This window comes from Ciconia boyciana, chromosome 4 (genome assembly GCF_034638445.1).
Source record: "Ciconia boyciana chromosome 4, ASM3463844v1, whole genome shotgun sequence".
Classification (NCBI taxonomy): domain Eukaryota; kingdom Metazoa; phylum Chordata; class Aves; order Ciconiiformes; family Ciconiidae; genus Ciconia; species Ciconia boyciana.
In genome coordinates this window covers 60,079,102-60,100,256 of record NC_132937.1, presented here as the reverse complement: position 1 = coordinate 60,100,256, position 21,155 = coordinate 60,079,102, and the positions used below count along the sequence as shown (strand labels likewise).

Genomic DNA, 21,155 nt, shown 5'->3' with positions numbered 1-21,155 from the left:
TACTAGTTTTGCACATGGACATGTGGTGTCTGAGTCTTGCACTCTGTAATTCTGATACATTTAACTATGCCCTGGACTATAACTTCTTGGTGTGTTGCTGTAATCATGTTTTTTGCTTTGCATAGCCATTTTAGCAAGGTACTTATTTAGCTTTTAGTCTTCTATAGCTGCTAAGTTAATGTTCTTGTGGATTTCTCCGTGATGTGAACTACACCTTCTAATAGTTGGATTGTGCACTGAACACAGATTTTCAAGCTCAGTGGTGAGATTTATGTCCACAGTATTGCTTCCCTGGTGTCTAAAAATGTGAATTAATGGTAGCATTGACAACAAATGCATTTCTCAGTATTTTTTTTTCAAATGTGGTTTTAATTGAAGCACGAGGTGTTAGACACCAGGAAGAGCTGAAAATACACACTTCTCGTTTTAGTAGGAGAGGGAAATTTCATGTGGTAAAAGTTAACTCTTTCAACTTCTATAGTTATAAGCCAACTTTTCTTTTGTGTTTTTGGAAAGGAATACTATACTGTTCTGGAATTGCTCAAGGCAAAAATTAAAAAGATTTCAGTTCTCCTGATCTTCACACTTGTTCAGTGAATGTACAATGAGGAATATTTTAAAGGAAGGCTAATTCTAGACTAACAGGTTGTTTTTTCCCCACCTTGTATCTCTGGATAGAATTATTTGATGACATGTATGAATTTAAAGATTTTGTTATTTCTCTACAAATACCTTTATCCTTATTTCTTGGCATTTTGTCCTGTGTAATGAAACACCATACTCAGATATTCACTGTTTGTTGTGATAACTACAACTGAAAATAAGCTGGAGTACAAAGAAGAGCTGAAGGTAAATGCACTCATCAGTAGAAGGAACTGTCTGCTTTTGTGTTTTGCAGTTGGGGTATTTTTGTGCTAGTTAAGGAATTATGTTTGAATTGGAAGGATGCAGTGGAAGCTTTTTTTTTAATTAAGGCATGGTACTTTAAGTAGGCAGGAATTGCATGCATTATAGCAATCTGAATACTTAGAGTAGCTGGCAGTTAGGTAGTTTAGTTGATTTGCCATGTTCTTGAGCAGTGAATTATTATTCTGAACTCTCCACAGTGTGTCAGGTGATACTTACTTACTATATACTTACTTGACACTTATTTGGAAATCGGAGGGCCATAATTAGCAGATATAAGCTGAGAAACTGGGTTGTATTAGTATCACCTACTATGTTGTAATGTATAGGAACTCTGCAGGTTCTCAGTGTTGCTTTGACTCGGATAGAGAGAAGTCTTTGGATGCAATAGATCAGAAGACTATTTCTGTTACTCAGAAAGAATATAATCATAAGTGACAGTATACTGTTTCTCAGAACTCTTTCCTAAATAAAAGGCATGCAAGTTTGTCTTGTAACTGTTCTTTTCATGATATACAATTTATTACAAGTCTATATTTACATATTAATTGATATGAACTTAGCTTGTTTTATGTTAAATTGTAATTGCATTGTATAAGAACTATTTCATTGTGGTTGTTATCCCAACATGAGGAAGGGCTATCTTAATGCTAACAGTCATTTGACCAAAGATGGATAATCATGGAACCTGGTCATTTCATAGAGGCAGAATGCTGTGAGAGAGACAGAAATCCGTGATCGTCATGAAGCTGAACAGCAGTTTCTGGCGTACGCTGTCAGTTCTAAAAGATCATTGTAAAAGGACAAAAATGCACATTACATTTTTGCAGTGTTACAGAATTCAGATGTCAGTAGACATTTGTTGAGGAGAAAGATGGGTGTGCAAGGGGTGCCTATCAAGAAATACCTTGGGCTTTAGAGAACTCAAGAATTTACCAAATTTTACTATTGACTCTTAAGGTTGGACAACCAAAATGCTTGTCCGTTTTGAGAATTCAGGCCTGTGAATATATCTAGTACATTAAAAATTGAGTCATTTCTTAATCGCATGTAAGTATACCTACAGCTTTGTAGGTGTAGCGTTGGAAGTACAGTCCTCCCCAGAAGTAACAGAGTAGGCCCTCTGTCATGGTGACCTGATGGAGAGGTAGCCAAGGACAACAGCGATTGAACTGCAAATAGTTGTTCTCACTGCTGTCTCCAGTGATGTGTTCTTCTGGAGACAGAAGCTTTCCTTGTCTAGGGAGTGTCAGTCTTGCAAATGATGGAAGTTTTTTCAAAGTAAAAAGTATGTGTAATGAAAAGTTATACCATAATACCGAGTAGATACAAGTTACTAGACCACATAAGTATGCTGACAGTGGTAATGTTAGCGTGACATGCCACACATCTTCAAGCAAACAGGAACATTTACTTTTTTGTGTGCTTGTCTTGGCAGGGGCAGAGGGATTTGGCAATGTGTAGCCATTTATTTACACAGTGGATTGCTGATAACTTGCACTGTAGAAAAAGCTGTCTTGGCTTGTAAGAAGCTATCGCTGGCCTGTTTGTTAGGCCCTCAAACTCAGTCATCCTGAGTCCTGACCAACCAGTCTTGGAAGCAAATGCCTGATCATGATGATAAAAAAGAGAGACTACTCTTATGATCTGTATAACCACGCTTTAAACACGGGCGTACTGGTAAACTTCTACATGATTAAAAGTACACTGGGTAAATCTCTGGTGTTTCAGAGCAGAATAGTCATCGTAATTCTACAGTATGTATGAAGCACTTGAAAAATTTTCCTATTGTCTCCCTCCCACCCCATCTCAGCAAGAACTGAGAAGCTGTGTGTACGCACAGAAGCATTTCAAAACACCAGTTAGTTAGGTATTTTGAATTGAGCAGAACATTTATGCTGTAACCTTCCATTAAAAAAAATAATCAGGTACAAGTGGATTATTCATCTTAAACATGCTGGAAAAAATTGCTTAATACTTGCTTAATTGTTTTTCTTCTGTCCATGATAAAAGCAAGGGCAGGATGAGACTTCAAAGTTGTGCAGTTCTGTGTACTCTTACTGCTAACAAATATTCTGCAACTGGCTTTGATCTGGAGCCCAGGATGGGGCCCAGCTTCTCAGCCTCTTAAGTGCTATGACTCTTTAGTTGGATTCTGTACCTGAACTGAGCAGTTGTTCAGCCTTGAGCAGTCTTGTTGCCACTCCTCTTCTGCTTCCTCTCCCATCCTGTGTCTCATCTGTTTAGTGAATAACTACTTTGGGACAGTCCTGTCTCTAATACTCTTCACAGAAATGATACAGATTTCTAGTTAAGCCTTTATCATTGCTGTAATTCTTCATACAAAAAAAGAGAAAGGGTCCCATGGGAGGAAATCCATTTGATATACTGCGCATCCTGTATACATGTAAGGGAGTGAACTTTGCACTTCCTTTCTTATCTCTCATTTCCCATTCCTGACATTTTCCATGACAAAAAAGATTTGTCATCTTTTGCACTCGCTCATCCTCAATTTCTGAGTGTTCTCTGAGCAGGCTTTCAACTCGCATGTCCAACCATGAAACATGAATGAGGTACAGGAATTGCATGTATATGCACTATTAATTTCTTCTTTGTTTAATAGCAGTTATTGTTAACCAGTTTTTACCCTTCCCTTCTGAGAAAACTGTGATATTACATGGGGTGAATATTTCCACTGTTACCTTCCACATGAAAGAACTGTAGAGTTCTTTCACCTCTCCACTTCTCACTATTTTTTTAAAGGAATATCTTCTGCTCTGCTCCTGGGCATGTTCAGTTGCTTTGTGATGTCTGTTACGAATCCAGGCATCTTGTTTGTTCCTTCCTTTCAAACTGTGCAATACTTGGAAACATGCAATAAAGTACTTTGAAAATACTAGCTCAGAGCTCAGAACAGAAGATTAAATTGAATTATCTATTGTTGGGTCCCTGGACGAGGGATGCAATACTAATACTTGAGCTACAGGGATTGAAGATTTCTGAGGAAGAAGGTACATTTGGAAAAGAAAGGGCAATTCTGAACACAAGAATATATTAGAAAAATAAAGGTATCACTAGGGAGACGGTAGCTCATTAGTAAAAAAAAAAAAGGATACTCATATCTCACTATTTTTTATCCACTTTGGCCTCCTGAAGAATGCTGTTAATGTAACAGCAGCATCAAAAACATGAGCTATGGATGTGCTTGAAACAGAAGAAGCAAAAAAGGAGCTCACCAGTATAACAAAAAGAAGCCTTTTGCACTAGTATTTTCATTATTACTTAAAACAAACAAAGAAAACCTCCTGGACCTGAAACCTTTGTTAGCTGCTATTTGTGCCCTGGTCTTTGAGTAGAGCTGACTTTAAACATTACAGTGAACATGAGGAAACAATTTTGTGTACCTTCTCCAAGGAGGAGTGTTTTTATTCAGTGCTGGGATTCACTTCCTCAACCCTCAGTTTCCATATACTTGAAATCATGCACTGAATACAAATAAAAGGTGTTACAGAAGTGCCAAAACTACCTGGGAAACTGAGCCTTTCAGCTTTTCCAAAATACTTATTCAAGAAAACATAATTATGAGAAGATGGTATCAGCTTTCTAATGAAAGGTGTGTGCAACCACTCTGCATGTTTCTATTTTCTGTTTAAAGCACTAGTTACCAGCTGGAAAGAGAGGCATGTGCGCACAGCTGGTGCTGATGTTAAAGATGAGGTGCAGAAATGGAGCAAAAGTTGAACTTTGGCTAGTGCTACTGCAAGGCAACAGGTGCAAGCCTCATGGAAGAAGGCTGAAAGAGTAGTGCCTGGTGAGGGATTGCTGCTGCAGGGCCTGGTGGTGCTGAAACTTGGAACTGCTGGCTAGAAACCAAGGGCTGAAAGATCTTTTGCTTATCCAGGTGGCTGAAGGATAGCAGCCATGGCTTGGTCCATAGAGTTAAGGGTAGAATTTAACGTGCTTCCCCACTGCATGAATACTTCAGGTGAGGCAAGCTGAAAATATCTATTGTGAATCCTTGTCTCCCTCTGAGGTTTCATGTACCTGTATTACTTGGCACTGTAGCTCTGATTTTCATGAGGAAAAGATTGGCAAAGAAATCAAATAAAAAAAATACTGTTTTTCTTGCGTTATAGTGCTGCAACTGGCTGATTTTTTTTTTTTGTCTTCTCTCTTCCTTCCTTTCCCCAAAAGAGCCTACTCCTTTCACGTTACTGCAGATGGTCAGATGCAGCCGGTTCCTTTCCCTCCTGATGCCCTCATCGGTCCAGGAATCCCTCGCCATGCCCGTCAGATCAACACTCTGAACCACGGGGAAGTTGTGTGTGCAGTTACCATCAGCAACCCCACGAGACATGTGTACACGGGTGGGAAGGGGTGCGTCAAAGTCTGGGACATCAGCCAGCCTGGCAACAAGAGCCCTGTCTCCCAGCTGGACTGTCTGGTAGGTGAACAGGAACTTGTGCACAAGGGTAGCTTCTCCTTGGAGACTCAATAAGGAAATAGCTGTCCTTGTCTGGATTTTGTTCATATTACAAGGAAATAGCAGGCAGTTCTGTTTCCTGCTTTACGTATTTAGCTGTCTTTTTTTAAACACATAACAGGCGGAGTTACAGAGAAGAGCGCTGGTTTGTTAAGGGATAAATATCATCACTAAGGGTCAAATAACAGATTAGATAAGATTTCTAAGTAGAGACTGTATGTGATTTTTTTCTCTTTTTTTTTTTTTTCCTTTTCCCTTCTAGTCATGCTGATATTTTTTGTGCATGAGTTTAAAAGGAATGTAGCCTGGCTTATGCAGGGCTGCAGAGAACCTTCCTAGGTGTTTCACTCACACCAGGAGTGACAACCTCTTTTTTTGTAAGAGGGTAGCAACCACATAATGAAATAACGTGACAAGGTACCAAGGTCACTTTAAGTCTCACTGTGCTTTTGTTGGTGATCCACAAGTTACACATTTTGGTTGGTTGTTTTCATATCTGCAGGATACAAAAGGGACTGAATGCGGTAGTATAGGTAGCTGAAAAGCTAATTCAGAAAAGTTAACAGCTCAATAAAAGATGCTTCTCATATTAGAAGCAGCATAGACATTTGTGAAATGTTAACTGAGAAGACTTAATGTCATAAAACACAGTAATATATATTCTGAATGAAAATAATTCTAGCTTCAATGTTGATCCAATTAAATGTGGTGGGTTGTTTGATTTGGTTCTTTTAGCCTTTACCCTTTATTTACTGCTACCCTTATGTTAGTTGTCTAGTAGGAAAAGTATGGTTGAATATGTATTCTGTTCTGTGGCAGGTATGTGTCTGGATGCACAGTCCTAACTGCCTTGAGTTTAGCCGTGGAGCAGTAATGGCTGACTAACTAAGCCAACATTTCCACTGCACTACTTACTGCTCCTTTGCTGTGAATAAAAAAAAGGAAGTAGTAGTAGGAATGCTGTTGACTACTTCTTGCAGTAGTTTTTTGTATGTTTTGAGTTACAGATCTTAACCCTCCATTTTCTAAAAAACTGTTGCCATGTTAATTTGGCAGCTGTTACAGAGAAATGGACATCCAATACACTTAAGGAGTCAACCTTGTAATAAGTGAAGGTTGAAATGTTCACCACCTCTAAATCTCCTGTAGTACCTCTCAATCAGCAATAGTATCACAAATGTGAAACTAATAATAAAAGTACAATAAGAACCATGTTGAACAGCAAAGGACCAACATAAATCCTGGAGCAGTATGGGAATACTTAATATTTTAACTTTAAAATGGTGAATGCAAAATAGTATTTGAAAGAAAACCCCAAAACCTGAAGGGCATGAGACTTGAACTGCATTTTCATATCGGATTGCCTGAATGCCCAATGAAAGGTCATTTGCTTTAATATTTCTATTGTTGGTGACCTTAGCTGATGGAGTGCACTTGCAGAAATGCAAGCTTACTTTGGCTCTGTTTTTGTGTCATGAGATGGAAGAGTTGCCATTTGTCAGGTTTAAAACAGAGTAGACTGTGGCAACAGGAGTCTGCAGTTTAATTTCTGCAGCTGCAGTCTCTGGTTAGTGATGAGAAGTAGGCGTTTGAAACCTTTTAGGATCTGCTCGTTCCTCTTCAGTACTTTGGTAATGGAAAAAATAGCATACTGTTTAAAACTTGGATGCAGTCAGAATCATATTAGTGGTCATTATTGGCAGGCATGTATTAACATAACTGAGGTGATTTGTGTTGTACAGAACAGAGATAACTACATCCGCTCTTGTAAATTGCTGCCTGATGGATGCACCCTAATAGTTGGCGGGGAAGCCAGCACATTATCCATATGGGACCTGGCAGCACCAACTCCTCGTATAAAAGCAGAGCTGACATCCTCAGCCCCTGCCTGCTACGCTCTGGCTATCAGCCCTGATTCCAAGGTGTGCTTTTCCTGCTGCAGCGATGGGAACATTGCAGTGTGGGATCTGCACAATCAGACATTGGTCAGGTGAGTCATTACTTGTTTACAGAAAACTTCAGTATAAGTTACTCTTTGGACAGCTACATAAATATTTGTCTCCCTGAATAGTGGTTCATGACAGCAAAGTAAATAGCATTTGTTATCCAAAGTTTGGATGCAGTTTGCATCTGAGTTGGGCAGAAACTAGTTTTGGTAGCTTCAGCCTAGTCTTAGAAGATGTGCTTTCAGGGCCTAAAGGGTTGGTTCATAACTTGCTGTAGTCAGTGTAAAAGTTCCTGTTGGTTTCAGTTAGTTGGGATTTGTCTGCAGGTTTCTACAAGCAGCATTTCTGCTGATTGGTGGTTGATGTAGACTGAACATGCCTTTTAGGGAACTCTGGGGTTTGTTCTTTTCCTTTGTCTTAAGCCTTGTTAAGGAATAAAGAGAATTTTCCATTCTTATTTAGTGATGATAAGTAACAAAATTAATCTTTAAAAAGCAGTTGAAGGTGTAGATCCCCTCAGTTCTTTAGGAAAGCATAAAGAACTGATGTTTGGTCATTCATGAGAGAAAAGTATTTAAGTTTTTTGGGGGAATTAGATCTCTAAAACTTTTAGAATGGGTTGCAAAGAGTATAATGAATGGATTGCCATGTAGATTACTTTTGAAATCTTTTGTTGGACCTTTGATTAATGAATATATTAGTGGAAGATTAAAGTGTCTGGCAGGTCAATATTCAGCATTAGTGCTATGACAGAGAAAGAAAGATAGTACCATGTGTCAAATGGCTCTTAGCAACTAAGTGTGTGGTTTACTAGAAAGTAGATTTTGGTTTATACTTACCAAAGTAATGGTGGCTTACAATATTATGAGAAGAGAGAGCCTAAATTGGGAAAGGCCATGATATTTTAAAAGTTCTGAACAAAATCACTGAAGAATCTGCTTAGTCTGCTATGTTTCAATTAAATTTCCTGTATATCAATAATTAGCCTAAACTTATGTACAGAGAGTCATATTAATCTGCATGCAGATTTTACTTTCTGTTGAACTTCTAGGTCAACAAAGAAGATTCTAGTTATATAAAATCTTCAGTTTGCCCTAGGCATGCCTAGTCTCTGTAAAAGTGCACTCTCTCCATCTATGACTGTCTTGCCTTTTGAATGTTTGCTGTAGGTGTTCCCACCACTTGCTGGCTGATCTTGCTAATTGATAACACGTGGAATTTTGAGACCAGAGCTCCAAAACAAAATGTGCCGTGTGACCTTTCTGTGGAAGCTCTTAGTGATTCATACCCTTCATTCTCAAGCTAGTTGTCTTCCCCCCCCGCCCTCCACCTTTCACATTGCGGCATAGGACTTTCCTAAACCTAATTGCTGATGAAAAATGCAGGAGCCTCAGAAGGTTTTTCCAAAGGATTAAGGAAAATTTGAGATGACCTTCTGGTTGATGAAAGCTGAGAATTACTAATGAGAATATTTTAAAACAAACTGCACCATTTAGATTTTTTGTGATCTCTTGACACAGAGAATGCAACTTTGCTGACTCAGCAATGCTTGTGTTTAACTATCTGGATCTCTATCTGGATCCTTTCCTATTAATGTCTCTGCTTATTGTTTATCATCTTGACTTGCAGCCAAAGAAAAATACAGAAGCTGTTTTCTGAAACTGGAAGAGTTCTGTTCCCTCAGCACTTGTTTTAATCTGAGTTGTCCTTAATGCTTTTAACTATAGTTAGTGTACTTGAATGTTCTCACAAGCTTTTCTTTTTTGCTTTTCAAAACCTGATAGGAAATATTTGACTTTGTTCAGCTAGCCATGATGCAATTCATTTCTCTAGCACCTGGAAAATGTTTTTGTAATACTGTTGTATTTCTTGCTCAGTAAGAGGGAGGGGCTGATTTTTGCCCATCAGCAGACACAGAAGAGATGACACACACATACAGAGTCCAAAACTAACACCACAACAGCGTTTACCTTGAGCTCTGGCAGGAAATCATTATTCAATCTGGTTTGTTTTATCAGGCAATTCCAGGGCCACACAGATGGAGCCAGCTGTATTGACATTTCTAATGATGGTACCAAGCTCTGGACAGGAGGTTTGGATAACACTGTCAGATCCTGGGACTTGAGAGAGGGGAGACAGCTACAACAGCACGACTTCACATCACAGGTAACTGGATTTTCCTACAGCTTGGGAGGGGGTGTGGTGGGAGGGAAACATTTAGAATGAAAGCTGAGATTGAGCCCAGTGCAACTGGCAGATTGTTCCCTCTCTTCCTTTTGGCTGCTCACAACGCAATATTTTAGAGCTTTCATATGTTTAGCTTCCAGAACAAAATGATAGCCTGACACTACTCTGTCTTCCTGTTCTTCTAAGTTAATAGGTAAGAACAGGGTTGTTTAGTCACTTGAATTTTGAACAGCAGTCTTGCTGTTGAACTATGTGAATTTTATTTGGCCCTTCTCTCTTTCTCTCCCCCCACCACTTCCCAATTAATTTAACTACTGTAGGAAAAAATAAAAAGGGTATCTGTAGGAAAAAATAAAAAGTGTAAATGTGGTTTAACTTTCAGATATTTTCCCTTGGTTATTGTCCTACTGGTGAATGGCTAGCTGTGGGAATGGAAAGCAGCAATGTAGAAGTGCTACATGTAAATAAGCCAGACAAATATCAGCTGCACCTTCATGAGAGTTGTGTATTGTCACTCAAGTTTGCTTACTGTGGTAAGTTGCCCTGAACACAGAACTGGAGGTCAGGGCTCTAATTCATGCTTTGCTGATTACATATTACATAGTCATAGCTCATTTGATAGTCAAAACTTACTTAGTATCTCACTTTCTTAAGTTATGAATAAATATCTCTGCTTTATGAATTCAAACATACTTATCTACAAACAGCCATCCATTTGTCTAAACACTGCTGTGAGGGTTGATTTTTGTGTAAAAAAGCTATTTCTATGTACAGAGTCTAGGGATTTCATAGTATGTAACACACTGCAAAAGCATGAATGTCTGCATTGATTGTAAGCCAAAGTACTACGTTCATTAGTGGTGAGAGCTTTTATAATGGTAATTAGTTAACAGATTTCATACGTGTGAGTTGAAAACCCAAAATCTGTCAGATGTCAGTTTCATATGTTTTCATAGTCCATGTGTTTTATATTCTAGGTAAATGGTTTGTGAGTACTGGGAAAGATAACCTTCTTAATGCATGGAGAACTCCTTATGGAGCCAGTATCTTCCAGGTGAGGATGATGATGCTTTTAAAGAAAAAACTAGAACACCCAGAGTCCCAAGAGTGGACTCAGATACACCTGTGATCTACCCAAAATGGGATGCTGAGATGAGGGTAACAGACTTTTTTTAAAATGATGTAACATATTTCTATTTTTCTTCTAGTCCAAAGAATCTTCATCAGTGCTTAGCTGTGACATCTCTGTGGATGATAAGTACATAGTCACTGGCTCTGGAGACAAAAAGGCTACAGTCTATGAAGTTATCTACTGAAAAATATGATGGGGATATAACTTTTAGAAGTTGAACTGGGCCAAAATTGTTCTTAATTGTAGAAGCAGAAAGGTTTTGCCTTTTAAAAAGGAACAAAAGTATTGAGGTTCCAGACCTTGCCATGAAACTACTCCGATTTTTCAAAATAGAAGGCAACATCCAGCAAGTAAATATTGGCTACGTGGACCAAATGGAACACAGAGGCAAGATGGACAGATGTAGCCTAGGTTTTTGACATAGCTTTTAAAAGCCAAGTCTACTGAAGAATGTTGGAGCCTTTTATTTTTTTTTCTTTCTTTGTGACCTCATGCAAATTGTTCTCATTGCCTGAATATGGGGGATAAATACCTTTCTGTTCCTTGCAGTTCAAGTTGCATTCTGTCCTGTGTAGAGCAGTGGTATCTCAGATGAACTTGTTTCCTGTTTTTGCATCTTGTGATATGTTTTTGTATTTTTGTTGAAGGTCAAACATTTGTATAAATTGTAAATATATTTAGTTTATTACAGTAAAGGCTTTAGTACCAACAACCAGTCTTCCCCCCCGCCCCCTCCCTGCCCACCCTGCTTATTTAAAATTAAAAACCTTTTGGGGATATACGTACCTTTTTAGAAGCAAAAGCAAACACTATGTATAGTTTGAAAATGGTGTCTTATTCTTTATAACTCTTCCTAGATTCCTTTATCATACTTCAAAGTAGTTGTTTTGACATATTAGGGTATCAAGTCCAGTAGATACTGTCTTGTGCTACAGAAAACTTAAAAGGCAATTTTGTACTAATAATAGTGTAAATATAAAAATTGAACATTTCATAAAGTTGTGCAGTTTATTTTAAGTTTATTCTGATGTCCCATGTATATGTTCTTTGGCAGATACAGTAATATGTGCCTGATCATAACTCATTTGGTCATTTCTTTAGAAGAAGAGCTGACTTCCCTCTCCTTTCTCCCCCAGCTGAACAGAAATCATGTGAGACTACATTTCAACTAAGTACATCAGAGCCTTTATTCATTAACTGAGGATGTCTATGATTAAACAAAGCTAGATAAGTTGCATCCTTCATATTTTACAGAGAAGTGGTAGTTAATGACCATTTCCTTTTTAATGTCTTGTCTATACTTAGATACTCAGGTAAATTTAATTAAATTACCAAAAGTGTGAGTTTTACAGGGGATCACTTAAACAATGTTAAATACTTGCAGGGCTGCAAGTGAAGTGAATTAACCTAAACTAAGTTAAACTCGCTTCTTAATTTCTTGTGAGAATACTGACAAAGGAATATTTTGATTTTTAACTAATCCACTGTACAAATTAATTAGAATTAATTTTCCTGAGTGTCCCATGTTACGCAGGCCTATAGGCTCTATGTTTTCATACTGAGCAATCTTTGAGTCCTTTCCACTGTCGCATCAGTGTGTGACATCTGTGAAGAGCCATGCTAAGCAGCCAGTTACCAAAGCTATGCATCTTCAAATCAAGTTTTCTTGGTCTACTCAAGAGAAATACATGAGGAGAGAATGTGTATGTTTTATTCTAGTTATGTTTTTTCAGATTAACAAGTTCTACTACTGTGTGCTAGACAAACCTAGCTATTGCACCAGTGAGGGCCATATATTTCCTACATTCTGTAATTTAATTAGAATTTCTGTTGCTAACGGAGAGTACCGATGAACAGAAGGATATCTTTGAACAAATAATTCAGATAACACAAACTGGCAGACAGGTTAAGACTCATCTGTGAAGAGCTGCTTTCTCATTTTGCTAGCATTTGACAATGACCTATATCCCTGCTCTTTCAAAGACACGTAACTAGGAATAAACAAGTTTGACTGGCAGATGCATTGACTGGATAGGGGATTTCTCATCTGGGGGCAAATTTTCTCTCAATTTCCAGTATGAAGAGACATCCGTTTTCTTTTCAATTTACATGACCATTCTACTAAAACCATGTTAGAGCATCTAGAATTGTAATAGCCTTAATACCTTAACTTTGCATTTGGAATGTAAAATGTTAACCATTCAGCATAATCTGGTTTCCTAGACATTTAAAATTAGTGTTCTATCCATATGTATCTATATCTTTGTCTATTGCTGTGTTGTGAATATCTATCTGTATGAAAATGACAGACCAGCTTAGGTGGTGGTCATGTTCCTTTCACACATAGTGAGGCAAAAAGCAGAATCATCAGAGTTTTCAAAGAAATAATTATATTTGCTACATTGAAATACTGTGAAGTGCTATGCCATTTTAAAAAGGGAAATTTTAAAAAAACTCTGTGTACTAGATTACTTGATTTTTACCTGACCCTGTTTTCATATTTAAGTTTTTCTGAACATTGACTCTGCCAATGATCATTGACTTTGTTTAGCAGCACTGTCAAATTTCCTGTAGTTAGGAACATTTGGATTTCTTCCAAACTACTATCGCCTTGGCTTTTACTTTGTAGGTTTTCTTTTGCCTTTCTTAAAAGTTCATATCAGAGAAACCAAGAATGCAAGTATTCTAACACATTCATGTAACTTTTAAAAAAATGTACACATGTATATAATGGATCTGCTATAAATTGCAACATAGTGGTTGTTAGTAAGACCACATTCTTGGCAATCAGGAGGTTCAAAATCATAGTGTCAAGAAAATAATGAAATACCTTGTCTTTTCTTGTTAGCTTCTAGAATGCACAGTGAGTCAGAGCAGTTATGGAATTGGATATTATTTATGCATGTGAATGAGTTTAATCATATGTATCATATGTTTCTTGGTTGTAATTAAGAAATTACTTCTTTTTTTCCCCAGTCAGATCTACTTTAAGCCTTGGGTCTGAAAACTTGGGGACACATCATACAATAGTCCTCTTAATTTTTTGTTTCAGGTTTCACTTACAGTTTATGAAACTTTTTTTTCCATTTGTCAAACAGTAAAGCCTATTCCACCAGCAGATGTAATTTTTAATGAAAAGATACATTTGTTGAAATCTTGGCATGTCTGTCTACGCTGTTACCTACAAGATTTAAAACTTGTAGAGCTTAAAACTTCTGTAAGTTCTTATAGCCCTGTGTAAAGTAGTGGGTGGAAATAATTGCATATTGCATGAAGAAACAGACCAACCCAGACCAGCAGTAACAGAAAACCCACTGGGAAAAGCACATGTAAAAAAGAGGTACAGCAATAACTATGGTGTAGGTAATTAATTTTTTTTGTCAATTTAATCACAATCCTAAAAGATTCCTTTGATTAGCCCCTTTCTGGGACAGTCTTTGTTTGCTGGGTGGCCCTCAGTATTCAGAGATGTCTGAATGCCACTCTGGCAAACACCAGTGCCAGAGAGAAGCAGGGAGTCCTTACAAATGACATATTGGATGTCAGTGCAAACAATAACTGATGAAGAGGAGATTTGTGGTAATACCAATTCAACTGAACAAAATCCTTTGCCAGCTCTAATATGTATATTTTGTATATTATGTGCACTAGGCATAACCTTTTATAAATCAATTGTGCAGAAAATCATGATATTATTCCACACAATGCATTTGTCACTGTGTCAGAGTACCTCTTGTTGATTATAGTTCCAAGCAAAGATAGTTCCCCATGTCAACCCACAAGCTGCTGGTCCTTGAGAGAGAATTTTCATCCGCATTAATTCTTTTAAACTTGTTTGGCATTTTATAAGCTTTTGTTCTTTAAAGGGAAGAGGGAGCACAAGATTAATATGAGGTTCATAGAGTGTTAAAATAAAAGTGTTATTTTTTAATATAAAAGTAGAATTTATCATCTAGTCACATGCATACATTTGTGTATAAACGATTGACCATAATTTTTCTGTTGCATCTTTGCATTGGTGGTGCAGCTAGAATTTTCAGAAGCGTCTAAGTTACTTAGGTAACTTAAACCCAGATTGACAAATTGATTTTTTGTGTGTGTGTGTATGTGTTTGGGGGTTTTTTTGTGGAAAGACTGCCCCACTTATGAGCCTGTGGGATCATGTAATCTAGGTAGAGTAGTCCTTTATATTTTCTTTTATATTGGTGCAATTTTGAGTCGATGGGGAAGTTCCACCATTCTAGTGATTAAGAAAGGTGGATTTTAATGTTTTCAGGCTAAGGAAGAGTACTGAATTCAGATTTCGCACTACTGATAAAGTGTTTACCCCTTAAGCCACTTCACTGGAGAAGCTGGACTGGCTCCAACTGTGCTGTCTCTTTGAAGGATTTTTTTTTTTTTCCTAGTACAGGTGCATAGAAAGAATGTGAGAATGTAGGTCTATACAAGACTTGAGTCATGGTGTCCTGCCAGGGAGAGATCTTTTATTATGGAACGGGAAAAATGAAGCAGCTCAGAGTAAGACCTGATCAACACCAGAATGAAAGGAAGAGTTCATGGCAGGGAATACATGGAGGGATGAGGGAGAATGGGAACATACACAGACATACATTTTAGTGGTAGTCTAACATGTAATCTACAAAATTCACCTAGAATGAGATTCCAGTATGCAATTTCACTGACTTCTATTTCTCTGTAAAGTTGTTCAGATGTTTCTGCATAGTAATTCAAGGACATCTGAGCTGTGTATTGGAACTGGAAGTGGGCATTTCTTTGACGTCCATAAGCAGTCATCTAATCCTAAGAGGAAAGAGAGTTAAATCACAGCCAGTTCTCAGCATTTCCCATTACCTCATATTTTTGTAGCTCAAGATCAGCTTTCCAGCAATTGATAATCCCATTTTCAGCAACATGCTCCCAGATGTCCTATTGCAGCTTAAGTGCTTAGTGCAGTGTGGTAGATTTTGCTAGGGAAACCAGACATGTAGGAACTGGGTGCTTTAAAAATCTGCCCTGTGGGTCTAGCTTACTGATGTTTCTGAGAAGTTTACTCAGAATTCCTTTCAACTGTATAGGAGAGCTCAAACACTCACTTAAACATTTTCTAAACCAGCAAAAACTGTTCTTCGAACACGCTTTAAGCACATGGGGGGAGGAGGGTGGTGTTTGCTTTTTTGTGTTATTTCATTTTTTTCTTCTTACATAACTTTGAAAAAATCTATAAATTGAATACAACAAGAAAACACGAAGGGAAGTAAGAATGAATAATTGTTTTCAGAGGGCAGAAGGTTCTTAAAGATGCTATATCTCAAAACAAAAGAACCTATTGCTTCTATGATATATTAATTCTTCAGAGAGCTGGATTTGTGTTTCCTTGGAGCTAGAGTACTGTTCTCAGAAAACTGAATACAAAAAAATTGGTGGTGTGGGGACCAATGTTAGTTATCGTTTTCAGATCTGAGCAGAGTTGGTTTTTTGGGGGGTTTTTTGGTGTTTTTTTGGTTTTTCTTCCTTCCCATATTCTTTATTGCCAGATCCCACAGTTCACTCCTAGAAGCTGAACAACAGGCTGTGCCCTTTCTGGCTCATGCATTAGTAAGAATTTTGTTGCTAACAAGTCTGTTGGTGATATGTAGACTACAGGAAAATCTGATAGAATCTTTTAGTGGATAGCTGTATAGATAATATCAGCCAGTGTATGTTATAATAATTTCCCTTACTAAAGCAAGCACCCAGAGATAAGATAGCCTCATTGTTCCATACTCATACTTTTATTGTTTGTGAAATTGCTGGTTGCTGTACTTGACTTGCCATAGAAAAATTCTGAGGTGACTTCTGAGGTAAAATTTAAGTTTTGAGATCTTTCCTCTCCTAAAATTTAACATGTGATTTTGCCCACAGTAAGGTTATGTTGATTCATAGAAGAGATGCTGCAAGGAGCACTAGACAGTTGGTATTGCGTAGAGCTTGGCAAGGATTGCCTTTGATATGTTCACAGTACAAAGGTATAGTATCTCTTGAACCTCGTTTCTATCTCTGTTTTCTGCCAGGAATGAGTTAGAGGCGAAGATAACACATAGTTTGGAGATTAAGTAATGAAACATACTGTTACCATTATCCATTTTGTATACGCTGTCATTAGCATAGAAAGTAGAGACGATAGCTTGTAACTGCAAATAATAAATGCTGGTTTTCCTTCAAGGACTGATTTTAATGGCAGTTTAAAAAAGTTAACAAGCAGAATGAAGGAGTCATAAATGGCAGTTAACCCATAGTGTTGGGAAACTTAGAAATAACTTGTTACTTTCCTGGTAGTGAGCCTAATTTGTTTAAAATAAAATCCATCTGTTCATTTCAGTCTTTGTCCCACTTCCTTACAGCACTCCATAGTGGATTACCCCATTACTTTAAAAATTGGCTGCAATTATGATAAGCTAATAACTCTTATTTTGTGGTTTGCTGTAGCAAGATATTTTGGAGAGCAGCGAAGCTTCCCTTTATTCTTAAAAAATAATCCGCTATTGTTGTTTTTTGCAGTTGGACCTGAGTATTTTCTTAATTAGGTTTCAAGTAAATATACAATCTGATGGCTTTGCAAATTCAAAATATTTTTGATTGTTGATGAATCAGCCAAACGCTGCTGTTAAGTATGTAAATTACCTTAATGTCAGTTTGGTATTTGCTTAGCATGCCATGCATGCAACAAAACTTTGGAGTGATTCAACTTTTGTGGCCACGTTAAATTTACTTCCTGGAATAAGTTTCCTTTTCATACAGGGACCAGTTTACTACTGTGCTCCCCTGTGTTTCCTCCTGAATATGTATTAGTCCTCTAGAGATGTTTTAATGCGTTATACATACATAATGCTTCAACCTTTCTCTGTCTTTCTGATTGTTAATTATGTGAGATGTGTATTTCTGACACCAGTTGAGTGAATATTCGCGAATCTATGATATAATTGAGTTTTTGAATGTGTATTTCAAGAAGTTTATAGACTTGTATAGAGAAATCATTAATTTTCATTTGTTAAATTCAAGATTCTCAAGTCCTGATACTCTTTTGTATTTTTATCAGTGAATCTGTTTAAGGAAGTATTTCTGGTTTTTGAATGGTTTTCATAGCTTTTTTTATTTGTTTTATGTAGACACTCTTCTTTGTTGAGTGCAAGTTATTGACCTGGTACTCTATTTATAATTCTGCCTGGTTCTTCAGTATTTTATCTAGCTGTAACTTATTAAAAACCACAAATATGAAATGGGGATATTAATGACAAGTGGTTTAAATGTGAGAGTTTCAAAATGCATGTTAGAATATTTCAACACTTTGTTCACTGTAATTTTACATTTTTTCATTACTTAAGTAATTAAAAAAAATCCTTAGGGTTGAATTATAGTAAAATTTTATACATCTCAGTACTAATTTTTTCTCCCAGTGGACAGCAATAATTTAGATGGGATTGTTTTTACTCTACCTAATTTATTCTTATTGGGGGGGAGGGGAAAATATTAACCTTGCAAATTTTGCTAATTATAATAATTTCATGAATATTGTTCGTTGTTTTTAATAATCTCCATGACTTCAGAAACTTGTTCTATATTTTGAAGAAAAACATACAGATATACAGGGTTCTGTAATAGAATGTGTTTACAGTATTTATCCCCTGGGTTTGCTGTAATAGTAAGGGGAAGTACAGTGACAGATATAACTTGCAATAGTTGCTAGTGTTATGTGCCTTTGAATCATTTTCTTTAATTCATTTTTTTTTTTAATATCTTAGGTGAGGGTTAGCAGCTTTAAATCAGTTTCATTTCTATTAAAGTGGATATGGTGATACATTCTTAGAGCTTTACTAGTTTTACTAACTTTAAATAATTTTAAATCTGTAAGGTAAATGGTTGTATGGATGGTTTTGAACTGATCATAGACTGTTCAGTTTAACTTTTTAGGTTTCAAGCACTGCTAGAATAGAGGGAGAACTTACTGGTCATATTTGGCTTTTTGTTTTATGCTTTCATTTTGTACTATATAGGATCAGTGGGACTTTCTTACCACAATAGGTGTGCTCACTGTAGTGGCTTTTTTAAATGTTCCCATAGTTTGCACTGTATGATTCATTTGAATCTAGGTTACAAATCAATCCCTTTCTGTAGGCATCTGCTTTGTACCTTGACAAGTATGAAAATAATCAAAAATATCACTGTTTGACAGTGAGACTGTATATTTCTCTGTTTCTGAGTGTGAATAACATTTAGCAAGGCTTGTCTAGTTAAAAGGCAGTTAAACTAGTAATCATACATGATCTGTGTTTAACTCGTTTGTAGAAAAAGTGCTACAAAGTGATATGTGGTGATAACAAATTGAGAAGGAAAAGAATATGAAATTCAGATAGCAGCTTGAATGATTTGCTGTTAGCATGGGGCCCAATAACACTACAAAGCTATAAACTCTGTCTTTCTAGATTGCCCAGTTAGGTGGCAGAGATGCAATTTGTCTTTTCTGAAGCTGCCTGCTGCTTGCTAGCTCCATCTCCTGTCACAGCCTATTAGCTCTCCAAGAAAATTGGTGGGAAATTGCCTGCAGATTGTAGGAAATTGCATCTCCAGGCCCTGGAAAAAATGTAGGATAGTACAACACTGATCCTCCCAGAGCAGCTATTAATACAGCAAAAGCTGACCTTTGGCATGGTGTGAAACGGCTTTGCTATTTGCTGAATAAAGACTGTATTATGTGTGGTTGAAGGAGGGTACAAATTATTATCCTAGCTATGCTTGTAGCTGGCCTGCTCCAGGAGGCTTAAGTGTTAGTGATGGGTTTTGCTGCCCCCCACTCCTTCCAATGGGAAATGAGATGTTAGAGCCTTATCCAGAAATTTCATTGTACAGATGGGCAAAAGCCACCGTGTATTTAAATGATGTTAGTACATACGAAATTCAAAGGTTTAGTGACAAAACTGAAAGGTATTTTACGAAGCTAATTGCAAAAAAATTGGTAATTGCCTCTGCTTGGTCTAGCCTTGGTCAGAGTAGGAACAACTTTTTGGCTGTTTCGTTCTATGTGTATATCCGTAATAAACATTTGATTTTGGAGCAGTTACAGTGAAATGGAGCTGATTTATACTGTAACTGCTGAGTGTAAAAGTCATGGGACACATTAGTTCTGATAGATTTTAGCATTAAATTCCTTGCTGCTAGGAAACTCACCTCTTTCTTGTTTAAACAAATTCCCATGTGTTCTTTATGGTGTGATATGCAATGAGTTTCATCCTCTGTCATTTCTACTAGAGCTACCTTTCTAATCTTGTACTTTACCTCAGTTTTATAGGGCCTTTCAATAAAAGAGTCGACTTTTCCATGAATCCTGAGAGAGGAGATATGTAGAATTAGTTTGCAACATAAAAAATAAATGCCAACATTTTCTTTGAGCTTGCAGTTGTACTTAGTTGGTTCAAAGCCTCCTGAGGAAGATACGTGTGTGAATCGGAATGATGTATTGATCAGAAGCGAGTGTGGAGAGGGCAGCAGCAGGAAAAAAGTGATTTTGCAATCAAGAGCATTGCTGTTTTCAAACTCAGCTGAGATCTGTTGGCAACTGGCAGCTGCCCAGGGATCTGAGTGAAATCAATATGTTCATTTCCTATTGTATTAGTGTCCACTGATGTAAATGAGCTGACAAGGCTTACTAACACTCAAACAACTGATTAGAGAAAATTAGTGGCCTGCCTTACAGAGTTGAGGCAGAGGAGCTGAGCATAGGGCAGCATGACAAAACAGGTACTGCTTGCAGTTCAAAGCACAGCTGAAGGGGATCAATAGCACTTCATGTTACAGGCCTCTCTGGGCCCCAGTTTTGAATTCTTATGATCATGCATGCACACGTATGTCGATCTGAAATGCTAATTTGTTGAGGCATTGTGTTTCTAAATTAGTTATAGCACCTTTTATGGAAGTTACGCAGTTTAGTGCTGTGTCTTTTCTTGTAAAACACAAATACAGGAACAGAAGAGCTATGGTGCTTGAGCCTTTATTCTGTATTTACAATAGCTGTTCATCTTCCAAGCTATTACATACTAATGCATTCTCAAAATAAACCTTGCCATTTAGTAACAAACTTGGGTTTTTTGTATAGTGCAATACTTACATTGGAATAAGCAAAGAACATTTAGAGGACACACAAAATCTGCCCCGTTTAGAAGACACAGAAAATCTGCCCTGGCTAATTGCTGAATTTGCCTTCTTTTGCAACAAACAAACTAAATTAAGCAATACAGTATCCAGAAATTCATTTCTCCTGGCTGATGGGATTATGAACACTGTTACCTGCATGCCTACTCTGGCTTTAATGAGGCCAAACCCATTATTCTACACAGAGCAAGGAGGTAACAAATCATTCATGTATGAAAAGCAGAAGCTTCTTGTCATAAATTCAAAGTTGCAAGCTCTTGCTTTGTTATGGAAAGAACAAAAATTCAGACTGGGCTGTGAAGGATTTGGAGTGCACCAA

The 21,155-nt window shown here is 37.3% G+C and overlaps 1 protein-coding gene across 2 annotated transcripts in view; it reads left to right on the top strand.

Moving 5' to 3' along the window:
• The window catches only part of LOC140650610 (transducin-like enhancer protein 1), an 86,943-nt gene extending 66,227 nt beyond the window's left edge, over positions 1-20,716 (top strand). For both annotated transcript variants that reach the window (XM_072859165.1, XM_072859164.1), the window contains exons 15-20: positions 5,101-5,350; positions 7,132-7,379; positions 9,354-9,501; positions 9,905-10,055; positions 10,500-10,576; positions 10,731-20,716. In XM_072859165.1, the coding sequence (XP_072715266.1) occupies positions 5,101-5,350; positions 7,132-7,379; positions 9,354-9,501; positions 9,905-10,055; positions 10,500-10,576; positions 10,731-10,838 (982 nt within the window). In that variant the 3' untranslated portion in view covers positions 10,839-20,716. The remainder of the gene's footprint in view (positions 1-5,100; positions 5,351-7,131; positions 7,380-9,353; positions 9,502-9,904; positions 10,056-10,499; positions 10,577-10,730) is intronic.
• Positions 20,717-21,155: the final 439 nt, after the last annotated feature.